The 11,270-nt window shown below is 47.2% G+C and overlaps 1 protein-coding gene across 2 annotated transcripts; it reads left to right on the top strand.

Moving 5' to 3' along the window:
* Positions 1 to 2,830: 2,830 nt before the first annotated feature.
* LOC121936996 (small vasohibin binding protein) lies at positions 2,831 to 9,492 on the top strand. Of its 2 annotated transcripts, XM_042479760.1 has the most exons (5): positions 2,831 to 3,223; positions 3,407 to 3,779; positions 4,952 to 7,156; positions 8,007 to 8,106; positions 8,647 to 9,492. In XM_042479760.1, the coding sequence occupies exons 3-4, from the start codon at positions 6,842 to 6,844 to the stop codon at positions 8,091 to 8,093; spliced, it is 402 nt and encodes a 133-aa protein (XP_042335694.1). In that variant the 5' UTR covers positions 2,831 to 3,223; positions 3,407 to 3,779; positions 4,952 to 6,841; the 3' UTR covers positions 8,094 to 8,106; positions 8,647 to 9,492. The 2 variants fall into 2 exon arrangements, with proteins under 2 accessions (XP_042335694.1, XP_042335693.1); XM_042479759.1 differs by lacking the exon at positions 2,831 to 3,223 and having other exon boundaries at positions 3,394 to 3,779; positions 8,007 to 8,112.
* Positions 9,493 to 11,270: the final 1,778 nt, after the last annotated feature.

Raw genomic sequence — 11,270 nt, 5'->3', positions numbered from 1 at the left:
TCTGTCGCACATGCGCAACCTGTGATCCCACAGTTCTTGGCCATGTTGACTCTCACATGCACCCAACACTCCTCCTCCTTGAGACCAGAGGAAGCGCCTTTTACACAGACGGACCTCCATTTAAACCCAGGCCTCCAAAGGCTAGGCTGGGGAAGGTTCCTGCCGGGGAAGACAAAGCTGAGCTCGGGAGACCAACAGTTCTCATGCATTTGGCCTGCTGCCCTCTATAAACTTGCATTTATTGAGCAACATCTCGATGGCTTTAGAAAATACTTTTTCAGTGTTTAATATTCCTGGCTTTTCCTGTGCCAGTGGTTTGTGTGGAGAAGCAGCATAGCAGCTTTCATGACAAAATGATAGATAGAAGACAGGCGTGCGAATTCTACCATCTGCAAATGAAAACCGATGCCATTGCAAAGTTTGGGCAAACCTTCTTGCGGAGACAAATGGCTGGGAAAGCCATTTGAGAAGCCAGTTTCAGGGCTGCTAGCTTTGAGGATCTGCACAATTTGGCTCCTGCAACAGCCTTCAGCTGCATGGCTGACAACCGTTGGGTCTCCCTTGGGGCTTTGAAAAGGGACACAGAGAGCAACACTGACATTTTAACTATCTGCTTTTCTTTTGTTGAGAAAGATGCCTGTCACAGTTTGTCAACTTCCAGCCTTTTGCTGAGGTTATTTTTGAGAATGGAGCTGGGAACCCTGCAACGTTTCCTTCCTTGAAAAAGGGAAGGGAAGAGACTGGGTGACCCCCATGGGTCACTTGGCACAACAGGGGCCTTGGAGAGCAGTGACCCTTCAAAGCGGAGCTTGGGAACAAGGACTCCGCATGGGAAGACATTCGGCTGCAAAGGGGCCAGGCGCTCTTGCCGTGGGGCAAAGCCTTCTTGGAGAGGAGGAAAGTGGGGGGAGTGAATGGACTAAATTGGGGGCCAAGGAGTGACATTGCTCTCTCTGGCTGGCAAGGGTCAGCCGGGCAGAACAGCAGCTCAACCAGCCCCAGGAGCCTGAAGCAATAAAGATGCAAAGCCCCTGGAGCCACACAGATCCATTTGTGGTTTATCTCTAGCAAATCCTGGTCACAGCTTTTGGAAACTGCACCACATTTCCTGGTTTTCAAGCATCAAACCCAGTGCCTGAAGCCCACACTTTGCGCCCGGGAAGAACATGCTAAGTCCCCAGCATCTGTCCAGGTAAGGCAGCTGGACGCAATGTCTGCCAGGAGGCCCTCCAGGGTTTCAGGCCGAAGGGCAGCAGAGTCAATCAGGAAGATCAGCGCTTTATGGTCCGTATGTTCCATATGTGACACAGATGTCATGCCATTTCCTTTGCTCCTTCCGGAAACTAGACACAGCCAATGCAGGCCAGCGGGCTCCCTTCTGCAATCCTGGCAAGGAGGCAACTCAGGGGTACTATAGGCCCATGGGGCAGTGGTTTGAGCATTGGACCATTGGACCATGACTCCAGAGACCAGGGTTTGAAGTCTGGGTGACTTTGGGCAAGTGACACTCTCCCACTCCCAGAAGATGGCAATGGCGACCCCCCTCCAAAGAAACCTGCCAAGGAAACCCCAGGAATGGTTCATCTTAGGGTTGCTCTCCATCGGAAGTGACAACAACAAAGTCTTGGAGGAGGAGGCCGGCGCTGCCTTTTGCAGAGGTTGTGCCAACTGCAGAAATGGTGCCAGGGAGATCAGAGCTGGCTTCTGTTTTCTGTGGGAAACAAAGGATGACTAGGAGAAGCGTGTCTTATGAATTGCCAGGAGGGGCCTGGAGACTTCCTGGATACCATCCTGGCTTTTGCCTAGCCCCATGCGCTGACCCCATGGCAGCCCCACGGCCAGCGCCCTTCTGGCTGAGTCATGTTTACTCTTGGGGAAATGAGGCCCAGCCCAGAATGCCATCTCCTCCGGGAGCAATGTTTGTTTGCAAGGTGCTTCTAGCAACCAGGCGTAAAAAGGCTAGGCTGGCATGTATGTTGCGCTCACGCATAATGAATATAATGAATGGCAATGATAAGAGCACCACCTTTAAAAAAGGAAAGAGGAGACAGGTGGGGCTGGGAGTGGGGCCCTGATTTAATGTCTGGTGAACTTATTAATGGCATTTAAAGGCATAGTGGTTTGAGTGCTGGACTACGACTCTGGAGATCAGGGTTCGATTCCCAGCTCAGCCTTGGAAACCCACTGGGAGACCTTGGGCAAGAAGTCACACTCTCTCAGCCACAGGAGAAGGCAGTGGGAAATCTCCTCTGAAGAAACCATGCCAAGAAAACCCCATGATAGGGTTGCCTTAGGGTTGCCATCAGTCGGAATGGACTTGAAGGTTCACAACAACAACAACAACAGTGTTGCTCTAGTTTCTTCTTGGCATCTACAAAGGGGCTGTAACATGAACATAGACCCCCTTTTGATAAAAAGAAAAGACAACAGCCGACAAGTGACTGCAAAGGGAAGGAATCCTGGTGCATTTCCAAGTCTGAGAAGTTGGATGGAAAGGCCTCGCAAAGCCCACCTCCATAGTCCTCCCTGGCAAAGCTGCCAAGCCAAGGCTGAGGCCTGGAGACAGGCATTGCCAGCTGAAACACAGAGGGCTAGGCTTCGGGTTCGGGTTCAGGCGCCTGGCAGCACGGCTCCCCTCCTCCTCCTCAACTTGGCCCCTCTCCATGCGCCTGTGACTCATCTCCAAGGCTTGCGCTCCCGGGGGCTGGCGCCTTGGTGCTTTGCAATGCGCTCCTTTTCCCTTCTCTGGCTCTTCATTCCTCTGGGGACACAGACCCAAACTCAATGATCCAGTACCTTTTTCTTCTCACCAAACAGGCAAAGGCAGGGCAGATGCAGCCAACAAAGCAGCCGTGAAACAGATTCCCCTTCCTCCACCAAGACACACTGGACATGAGCGCATGAAAGAAAGGTGGACTTTAGGGCTGGAGGGAAGGAGCCCTTCTTATCCCCTGTTATGTTCACAGCACAGACCCAGCATAGTGTCCATAGCATTGAACGGTGACTCTGGAGACCCGGGTTCAAATGTCCATCCATCCATGGAAAGCCATTGGGGACCATCTTGGGAGAGCCACTCTCTCTCAGCCTCAGAGGAAGGCAAAGGCAAGCCCTCTTTCGTCTGGACAAACCTTGCGGAGAAAACCAAGTGATGGGGCCACACTAAATCAGGAATGACTTGAAGGCACATGAGAGCAACAATCCGATGATGTAGCTATGCTTCTTGGTATGCAAACTCTGTTTATTTTATGAAACTGGGTATATTGATAGGAGGGCAAAAGGGCACTAAACAGTTCCCAATCTTTCTTAAAATTATTCCTAGATTCCTTTTCAATCAACATTGTCAATTGATCCATTTCGGGAAGTTTAGGGGTCTTCTTCATCAGCCAGTCTCTTTGTTTTGGAACAGGAGCTTCTTTCCATTACCTTGCAAGTAATTACAAACCCACGAAGAATGTGCCACTCCTGCAAAAGTGAACAGGAAGATCCCAAAGCCGCTCCTTCCATGGCTGGCGCAAGCGCAGGAGGTGCCAACCCCAGATGGATCACCCACTCAAGGGCCACTCCGGGTTGGGAAGCATTCGCATTGTTCACCCTGCCCTGCCCTGTCTCTGCCAAGGGACCTCTTTGATAAGGAGGGAGGAAGGAAGGAAGGAAGTCTGCGGTGGCACAGCTGGCTCTGCAAACACATGGCGATGCTCTTCTGCCAAGGGAAGCACCCAGCCCACTCCAGGCACACCTTCCGTTGGCAAAAGTCCCAAAGGGCTCTCCGGGATCTGATGGTAAGAAGAGGCATGGTAATGATTAGTCAGGGAGGGCAGTAATCCATGGGAAGATCAAAGACATTCGCACCAGCCCCCCCCCCCCCTTCAAAGTCCATGGGGCAAAGGGAGCTGTTGCTGGAAGGGGCCCATGCCACTGGCTAACCCTGGGCTTCGAGGGGGGAAGGTGGTCCCATTCTCAGTTGCTCCACATGCATCCCTGGGTTTTGGGGACCCATTCCCCCCTTGCCTTGCCTTCTGTGCTCAGCAGGGGGGCTGCCTCTCTTTTGGAGGTCTGGGCTCTTCTCTCCTCCGTTCCTCCTTCAGTCAGTCCTCAGATCAGCTGGTCCTTTGCACTATCTGTCTCCGTAGAAGAACCATTTGTGCTGCTATGGCTTGGGGCTTGCTGTTCCCTCTGGACCTCCTCCAACACTTCTGGGGGTCCCATTAGGACTTTATTACTGGGTCGCTTCTGTCTGCAGAGCCTCCAAACAGGAGAGGTGTCAGTCCATCTGTCCTTCTGGATGTTCCCATTCTCTGGAGTTCTCCTTGGGATCCCTGGCTTTGATTGCTTCTGTGGGTTTTCTCTGGAGGCGTTCTCCCCAGGGCTGGCCTCTCTCCCATTCCTTTGATCTCCCGCTAAGGTTTCCTACCCAAATCAGTCCCTCCGTCTGGGGTTCTCTCTGCTTTCCCTCTCTCTGGGGTCTTGAGGTGGACCCCTCACTCTCTCTAGACTTCCAAGCCGATCTTGAATGGGAAAGTCCCAGGGCAGCAGGGTTCAGATGGACATTGGGGAAAGAGGTCTTTATGGAGCCCTGGTGGCGCAGTGGTTCAATGCCTGTACTGCAGCCATTCACTCAAAACCACAAGGTTGCGAGTTCAAGACCAGCAAAAGGGCCCAAGCTGGACTCAGGCTTGCATCCTTCCGAGGAGGGAGCTAAAATGAGGACCCAGACTGTTGGGGGCTAATTAGCTTACTTGCTAATTAGCTTACTTGCTGTTCACCGCTATGATCTTTGGAATAGCGGTATAATTTGTGTATTGTGTATTTTAATCTGATTGTATTTTAACCTGCTGTGAGCCGCCCTGATCGTAGGAAGGGCGGCATATAATATAATAAAATTTTATTATTATTATTATTATTATAAATAAAACAAATTTATTATTATTATTATTATTATTATTATTATTAGCACCTTGATACTGAGACCGAGGAGGACCAAGGGGAAACATGGCTCTGGTGAAGGGACCCCACCTTGGACTGTTTTCTGCCTGGATCTAGATGGGAAGCTGGGCCTGATCTCCTGGGGTCCGAAGTGGAGCCATCTCTCTCCCCAACAGCAGCTTTAAATGATTATCCCAGGCACAGAGTTTGTCTTTCCCCAGCTTCTCGGGGCTCCAGAGGTTTGGAACATGCTGATCCCGACTTTGGCTCCCAAAGCCATTCCTAATTCGTGACCACAGAAGCAAGGATTAAGAGTCTTTCTGAAGCGCAACCGGAGTCAGGAAGGAAGCCGTCCAGCCGCAAAGGCAAGGAATGTCCGAGGCAGCATTTCTGCATGATGTCCCCTTCTGTCTCCATGGGGCTTGGAGGCCTGTGGGTCCCAGGAGGAGCAACCCTATAATTGGCTGAGTTTGTGGTCTACTAATCCAAACCAGCCTCATCCTCAGATCCAAAGAGGAGTTTCTTTTTACCAACCGGTCCAGAATAGCCGTGCCTTTGAGCCGTCCTGTATCCGAACCACAGCCCAGGATGAATTCTTCAGGGATGAAACAATGCGCGACTGTAATGTGGGGAGAGTTTGTTGCATGCCTAGGGATGAAATTACAGGGCTCTGCATACTTCTGACAGCATCCCGAAAGGCTCCCTTGGCACAGAAGTGGGCTTGGGTTGGGCTCCCTTCCCTCCGGCCGATCCGGGAGGATGCTCCCCGCTTCCCCTTCCTCCGTTTTGGGGCCAGGATCCCTGATCCGCTCCCAAAAGGCTCCAGGAAGGAAGGAAGGGGCCCTGCTTCACAGAGTGGCAGCTCATTGCCTCTGTTTGTTATCATTGTTATCACTTTATTATTGTTACTCCTAAATGGGATTTTATTCTGTATTGTATATTTTACACTTACATTGTAATCCGCCTCAATCCAAACCAGAAAGGCGGGATATAAATAATAATAATAATAATAATAATAATAATAATAATAATAGATTAGATATCTTAAGATTTCTTGACTGCAGTCTCTCTCCTGACCAACGTTTGATCCAAGCTCAAGGCACCGTCTCGCTGTTTCTATTTGCTTGAATCTGTGTAGGATTTCGGTGGCCATGATTTCTGTTTCCTTCATGTCCAAAGTAATAACTGATAAAGCATTTATAAACCTTAGAGCTAGAAAGCATCTATGTATAGTAAGGCTGTATCTGTAAATGTGTGAGAATGGAAGAGTGAGACATAATAATCACTGCTTCTAGAAACGGATAAGGAAGGGAGAATTAATAATAATAATAAAGTTATTTATGTACCGTCTTCCCAAAAAGATCAAAGCGGTTTACAAAATTACATAAAAATGCAAATAAGTAAAACAGCTAAACAAAATATAATATATACAACTAAAATCCCATCCTTCATCCCTTAATTAAAATATAATCATCATTAAACATTAAATACTAAGAATAAGAATATAAAGGCCAGAGGTGCTTTCCTCTCTCTTGCCACGAATGGATGGAGTGCATGGCTTTTGTGCATTATGCGCACCAGGATATCCGGGCTGTTATTCAGTAGAAACCATAGGAAATAGCCATTGCAGTAAATACATAAGGATATAATAAGAGTAAACTAGTACTATCACAGATAATTGAAGGATTAAGGCATGGTTTATGGAATGAAGATAATCATGAGAGCTTACAAAATGTATTGACCCCGTTTATCTAATTGAAGATAACTGTTTGTATGTAATTTGGAAACAAAGGAAAAAATAAACCAATAAAGTTTTATTTTTTTTAAAAACCCCAAAACCAAACTCCAGTTCCCAGAATTCCATAGTCTTGAGCCTAGGCCTGAATGCTTCCTTCCTGCAACACCCCGGAAGCTCCTTATGTTGTGTCACTCTCCCTTTTTCCTATCTCTCCGGCTGACTCTGGGCGCATGCGCAGTACAGTCCCGTGGTCATAATAGAAGAGAACGCGCTCCCTGCGCATGCGCCGTAGCGCGCCAGGCCGCCATTTTCCCTCCTCCTCTCCCTCCGAGGATGGAGTCCGGCGGGGGCCGCCGCGAGAAGCTCCCTCCTCCGCTGCCTCCTCCTCCTCCGTCGAAGGGCAAGGAGGGCTCCGGGAGCAACAGCGCCAGCCGCCTCGAAAAGGCCCGACAGCGCGCGGCCCAGCAAGAGCTCAAGCAGCGGCAGAGGGCCGAGGTGGGCGGGGCTTCCTACGCAGATCGGGAGCCTAGGGCCGGCCACGCTCTCTTCTCGCGAGACTTGGAGAAGCAGGCCTTTGGAAAAGTTACTTTTTACAGCTGCCTTGAGTCCTATAATGCTCTCAAATGGCATCAGCCTTTTAAATGGAACCTTTTTGACTCCAAAGATTTTTTGGGGAGGAAAGTGGAAATGGATAAATAATATAATATTGCAGCTTAAATCAATAGATTAATAAATATATTAATTAAAGCTGCAAGAATATATTTATTAAATATATTTATAAATTGAAGCTGCTTGAATATATCAGTTTATTAAATATATTTATTGTTTGCCTTGTATTTTTTATGTATGTATTTTTATCTTTAATCAAATTTCTATATATATATATATATATATATATATATAAATTCTTGCAGCTTCAATTTATAAATATATTTAATAAATTAATAAATGTATTTTTGCAGGTTCACTAAATAAATATATTTAGTAATTTATTCATATATTCTTGCAATTTCAGTCAATTAATATATTTAATTAATACATTCTTGCAGCTTCAGTTTATACATTTAATAAATTAATAAATATATTCTTGCAGCTTTAATCAATACATTTAATAATTAAATATATTCTTGCAGCTTCCATCAATGTATTAAATAAATTAATAAATGTATTCTTGCGGCTTCAATTAAGAAATATGTTTATTCAATTAATACATATATCTTGACTATATCTTCTCCCGCTTCCTCTCTCGGCGGCTCTGTGTTCAAGGCGCTCTTCTTTGATGCTGAGGGACGGTTTTGCATTCTCCTCCCTTCAACGCCCTTCTTCTCCCTGGTTTCCCACTTAGATCTATGCGCTGAACCGGGTGATGACTGAGCTGGAGCAGCAGCAGTTTGATGCCTTCTGCAAGCAGATGCAGGCTTCTGGCGAGTGAGGAAGAGGAAGAGGAAGAGGTGAGACGCCTGCCCCTCTCCCTCCAGGGACTCTGCAAGCTCAGGGTTCGAATCCCTGCTTGTCGCTGGAAACCAGCCTCACAAGGAGGCAAGGGACATAGCAAGAGCAAGTACGTTTCTGTTCCGCCTGTCAGTGCCCTTCAGCACTCCATGCGCGGTTTCCGATGCGCAAAGGCACACAGCCCTGCCCTGAACAAACCTTGCCAAGGAAAACCCAGGGAAATCAGAGAATGACTCTGTAGCTGTAGATTAGTTATGTTCAAAATGCATGCTTGCAAGTCTTGCCATGGACTTTGCGCTTGCAGAAGGTGCCGTCCAGTGGGTTTCCACGGCTGTGCGGAGATTTGAACCCTGACCTTGCAGAGTCCTTGTCCCAGCGCTCATGCCTTTCTGCCACATTGGCTGCCTCTCCTCCTAAGTATGTTCTAAGTATCTTGCCTGCTTTGCTTCACTGCGGAGGGGGCAGCCATTTTTCAGGGGGAGTGTGCATTCAGCATGCCTCTCCTTTGAAACCTCTCTCTGTCTCTCTTCCAGAGGGGTCCTGTCCTCAGCCTCCGTCTCCCTCCATCCCTGATTTGGTCCGTCATCCTCCATTCATCCCTGCAGAGTTACAAAGTCTGGCGTTCCCCGGAGGGATGTCCTGCTTGGGAGAAGAGGACCACAACCACAATGCGCATCATGCGTCACCGTGGCCTCTGGCCCCGAAGACACACCACTCCAAGGAGACAGACATATGGCTGACGTTTTAACACCGACGCTGTTTTCTGCCCCATAAAGGTGGCACACGGTCTGTGTTTTTGTCTCTGCAGCCGAAGTGGGCAGCGCTTTTAGGGTGAAAGAGACCCTGCCCTGTGCCAGCAGGGCAGTCTTCTGTGTCTTCAGCACCCCATTCCACTTGGAGTGGGGAACAAAAGCCCCTCGAGAAGCCAAGGACGGGCTTCATTGTGGTGCCTGGAAGCGGTTGAAGCGCACTACACAACTGGACAGCCACTGCTGTGGGTCTCACCAGTCTGGGGCAATGGGCTGTGAACGCATGCTCCTTCCAGATGCATGGCTTCAAATGCTATGCCTTCCCAGCAGAGGAGCACTCTATCTTCCTTGAAACCTTGCACTGTTTAATACTAACGACGCCTGGATCAAGCCCCTTTGCAGGCCCTGGATCTGCACTTGCCAACGAACACAGAACCCTCACAGTCCGGACGCTCCGTTGGCTGTGTTCGTTTTCATTTCTTAACAAGCAGCGGTCATGAAATAATACCTTTCTCTATGTTTTTGTTCTGCTTATCGTTCAATAGGGTTCAATAGGGAGGCGCAGGTTGCAACGTGCGTTGCGTCTTCTTACACAAAACGAGAAATAAAATGTTAAGGCAGGCATGAAAACCCTTCCTTGTGGTTGTTGTTTTTTTTGTATTTAGTCGATGGGTGCAACATTTATTTTGTTATTTGTCCTGTCCTATAAATATATTGAGCTTCAGTCAATATATTTAATAAATTAATAAATACATTCTTGCAGCTTCAATCAGTTCCCTTTGACTCCTCTATTGCCCTTAATGGGACTAGAGCATCCATAGGTTTTGGGATCCATGAAGGGCCTCTTCTAATTGGTGAGACTGCAACTCCCATCAGCCTAAGCCAACAATAGCCAGGCAGGGATGCTGGGGACTGCAGTCTCACCAACCCTTTCACTCCTCCCTTGCATTGAATGGGACTTGAGCATTGTGGCTTTTGGGATCCACAGCTATCCTTCAATGTTTTCTGAATAATAATAACAACAACAATAATAAAGCATTCACTTTTTAATTGATAAAAGAGATACAGAAGGGGGGGGTCTAAACTTTTGGAAATGCCAAGCATTGCTGGCCTCAAGGGTTTGGTTTCGAGAAGGGAGTCTCTGGGGAAAGGAGAGAGGAAGAAGGCATCCAGGTGCATTTAGATGCAACCATCATCATCATCATGAGCACCAACACCTGAGTCTCCATGGACTTCGCTTTGGTCAAGTTCTGGCTTAGCAGAACATTCCTAATACAAGGCTGCCATCTAGTGGCGACTCTAGAGCGCTGCAGCCTCTTTGAGGTTACTCCAAAGTCCCTTGGATAGACCTAGAGAGAGAGAGAGAGGCGCAGGGGTCGAGCAAGAAGTCGACCTAAAGAGGAGGAGGGAGGGAGGAGCCTCGAAGGGAGAAGGCGCCCTTTCTGCTACCGCTAGAGGGCGCTCCAGGACAACAGGGAAAGGGGAGGCGCCCTTAACGAGGGCAGGGTTTAGGACTACAATTCCCATCATCCCCAACCGACTCACGTGCCCATGGCCCTGGAGCGCCCGTTATATGTGGTTGTTGTGTTCTTTGTGTGTGTGTGTGTGTGTGTGTGTATACATATGTGTGTGTGTGTAATTTATATCATTAATATTAATATTATTAATACAAATTATATAAAATTTTATTTTATATAATTATATAAAGATACATAAATACATATACAAATATATATATATATAAATTATAAAAAGATAATTAAAAGATAAAAAAATAAAAGATAAAAATATATAAAAATAAACAAACAAACAAATAAATAATAAAAATAAAAAAAATAAAAAATAGACTATGGGTGTGGCATGGCCCTCCTCTGAGGCTGAGAGAGTGTGACTTTTCAGTGTATAAAATCATATATAACTGTAAAAAATAATAAATAAATAAATAAATAAATAATAAGATAATAAAAGTAAAATAGATAAAAATAAAATAAAAATAAAATAATGAATGAATGAATGATAAATAAGATAATAAATAAAACATAAAATAAAAATAAATAAAACTAGAATGTGAGTTTGGCATGGCCCTCCTCTGAGGCTGAGAGAGTGTGACTTTTCAGTATAGCATCCTGCGAGTGCAGGGACTGAGTTTGGGACTACCATTCCCATCATCCCCAACCAACCCTCATGGCCATGGCCCTGGAGGAGGGCTCAAGCGTTCTGGGGATTTCCAGAAAGGGGCCTCAGGGGGCCAAGGGCACAGACAGCCTGAAGGGAGACATCCCCAACCTCTGCATGGTCTGGGGATGATGGGAACTGTCCTCCAAGACCCCCCCCCCCACATGCTGAGCCTTCTGAGGATGATGATTTAATAAATTAATATATTCCTGCAGCTTCAATCCTTAAATATA

The sequence above is a fragment of the Sceloporus undulatus genome, chromosome 7 (genome assembly GCF_019175285.1).
Source record: "Sceloporus undulatus isolate JIND9_A2432 ecotype Alabama chromosome 7, SceUnd_v1.1, whole genome shotgun sequence".
NCBI lineage: Eukaryota > Metazoa > Chordata > Lepidosauria > Squamata > Phrynosomatidae > Sceloporus > Sceloporus undulatus.
The sequence above is the reverse complement of the archived record's forward strand: the minus strand, read 5'-3'. Positions and strand labels throughout refer to the sequence as shown.